Here is a 2,961-nt window from a genome sequence, read left to right as displayed (position 1 = left end):
TCTAGCCCTGTGCAATTTTAATATTGGATGGAAGAGAATGTTGCAGATAGTGCTGGTGGATATTTTCCCAAAAGGTTGGTGCAATTATTAATAAACTTTTTCTCTTTTAATTACTATTATTTTGTTTTTTTAATTTTTTTTTGACATGTTCACACTGATCACACAAGAGGGGGGAAAGAGATTCGAACTAGTGACCTCTAATTCATTAGGCGTGGTCCCAGTCGATTGATCTACCTCTTACGAAAAAAAAAAAAAAAATCCCACTTTAATTTAATTTCAAATGATTAACAACAGCTTCGGATCCACCTCTAATAATAATAATAACAACGTGGCATGTGCTTAATTAAGAGTCTAATAATCTAGAACAAATTCGACTCATATTTTAATTTAGACAAAATATATATATATATATATATATATATATATATATATATATATATATATATATTTTAAAAAAAGGGTTACGTCGAAAGATCCAAACCGTTGAATGAACGATTTGGGTATTAGGAATTGCAGGCCCCTACAATTTCTTAACATCAATCCTCTATGTGTACGTGTGCCATAAAATGAAGTGTTTAGTTTTTTTCTTGGATTAGGATTTCTTAAGATTCCTATGATATTTCACCTAGCTAGTAGATTTATTCCATTATCAACCATTAGTACTTAGGATTTCAATTATTGAGATTTTTTTTTATATCGGCAGTACTCATCATTTCAAAAATATGGATTAATAACAGTTGAGTTGCTGATATATATGGAAATACCCCAACCATTGATTTTAGAATATATACCCGCGGAATCTAGGGAGTCTCTTAATCATATATTCCTGATAAAAGAAAAGCTCTGTGGTCCTTTTCGGTTCTTGTTCTTCAAATCTTTTTACATATTCATCCAAAAAACAAAAAAAAACATCTTTTTAGACGACTAGTCTCAAGGACTTTTCAAAATTATTATGCATGTGTTTATAAAGAATTTTAAGAAGAAGAATAATCATTTTAATTGCTCAAGATCTCACCGCATATGGCAATACAGCTTTACAGCGAAACATCTGTCTTATTGTAAAATATCTATGCTGCAGCTTCTTAATCAGTAACCACAAAAATATCAAGAAATACAATTAAGTCCACTGCTATTTTCTCGAGAGTAATGCTTTTTTGCATTTTGGTGTTCTATCTTGCATGCACTTTTGTTGAATTGTTTTGACATGATCAAGAACTTCTATGGCGGCCTAGATCACCTGGGGATGAGAATGTGCTTTTATATATATATATACTCGCAGTACTCTTCTTAACAACAACACATTTTAAAGCCGTGATAAATCATAATTCTGTCAAAACTCCGCAATGAGAGAAGAACGAGGATGTGTGATCTAGCTCCTAAGAAATCTTATCATTTTAATAAATTTTAAAAAAAAAATTAATTTATTTTTTTTCTTTCAGGAAATGCTTTCACAGCTAGATCAGCTTGATTTGGCTGCCTCCTACATAAAACAACTGAGGGAAAGAGTAGAAAAATTAAAGGGAAGGAAGGAACAAGCAATGAGTTCAGGTAGTAGCAGTGAAACGATTAATGACAAGATGAAGATTGGCACAAAGTTGCCTCTAGTTGATTTAAGAGAGTTCGGTTCCAGCATTGATGTGATTTTGATTACTGGGTTGCAGAAGAACTTCATGTTGTCTGAAGTTTTAAGCATTCTTCAAGAAGAAGGAGCTGAAGTTGTCAGTGCTAGCTTTTCTGCTGTGGGTGATAAGGTTTTCCATACAATTCATGCTCAGGTATACACAAAATATTAGTACTTATAATTCTTATCGGAGAGAAATGCTATTCAACATTCTCTTCGTTATTTCATTCTTTTTTAAAAAAAAAATTATAAAAAAAAAAAACACCCAGTAAATATCGACTGTATCACATGAAACTGGAAGATGAACACTTACGAATGCTAAGTAACAGCCTATATTTCAAACCCTGATATAGTTCACTTTTATTTGATGAATTTTTCTAGGTCAGAATTTCTAGACTTGGGGTTGAGACTTCAAGGGCACGGCAAAGATTGCAGGACTTGGTGTTCTGAATCCATGTGTTGCAGCAAATCATTTAGCAATGCTCTATCAAGATCTCATTTTTCCTCCAAAACCTGACGATCAAGATTTTCTTGTTTTTGTCTGAGGATCGTAAATGTGGATCATTAGATGTTTGAATTTAGCTATTGTTGTATATTTAGAATGTAGCTTATCTAGAAACATCCTCAGTATTCAGCAATAATCACCAATATTTTCGTCCAATATTTAGTCACAATATATATATATAGGGCCATGTTTTATATAATATTTTTTGACTGGCCTCTTGTATGAGCAATTTTTCCAGATGGATTAAAGTCATATATCGAATGCTTTATTGGACATTGTTATCATTAGTTATTAATCATGAAAAATAATTAGATAAAATCATAATTAAAGGTCAACTAAATATGAAGATCGAACATGCCAAAGCGGTTGCTGGAATTTCATTTTCTAAACTAAATTGAGACATTGAGACAAAATTTGGAAATATCAAGTAACTTAATTTTATATATATTTGATTAGTTAGTTGATCCTGATTATCAAATTCCACCCTAATTAAGCCTTTTATAGGATGGAAAGAGATCTCATGAGCAATATCCATTTAGTTCGTGATTTTCAAAATTTATGTAATTTTATATAAATCAACGATTGCTTTAAAAGTTTAATTATCTATGATTGAATTTGTACTAAATTTAGCAACAATTTTTTTTTTTTTTTCTGACAATATTTATAACTTAAAATGCTCATTTTGAAATTGCTATAAAAATTGAAAATTTTGAAGTAATAACAATGAGTTGTTACCATCATGAGTTGTACTAAATATCTAATTCATGTGGCCACACACATGATTCTGTCAGATATATATAGGGTGTTTTGGAGTATAAAGTCCATAAACAAACAA

The 2,961-nt window shown here is 30.7% G+C and overlaps 1 protein-coding gene across 1 annotated transcript in view; it reads left to right on the top strand.

Moving 5' to 3' along the window:
• The window catches only part of LOC132175372 (transcription factor bHLH162-like), a 3,253-nt gene extending 948 nt beyond the window's left edge, over positions 1-2,305 (top strand). Inside the window, exons 2-3 of the mRNA XM_059587306.1 lie at positions 1,440-1,775; positions 2,003-2,305. Of these exons, the coding sequence (XP_059443289.1) occupies positions 1,440-1,775; positions 2,003-2,071 (405 nt within the window). The 3' untranslated portion in view covers positions 2,072-2,305. The remainder of the gene's footprint in view (positions 1-1,439; positions 1,776-2,002) is intronic.
• The last annotated feature ends 656 nt before the right edge of the window (positions 2,306-2,961 follow it).

Source organism: Corylus avellana, chromosome ca3, assembly GCF_901000735.1.
Source record: "Corylus avellana chromosome ca3, CavTom2PMs-1.0".
Classification (NCBI taxonomy): Eukaryota; Viridiplantae; Streptophyta; class Magnoliopsida; order Fagales; family Betulaceae; genus Corylus; species Corylus avellana.
The sequence above is the reverse complement of the archived record's forward strand: the minus strand, read 5'-3'. Positions and strand labels throughout refer to the sequence as shown.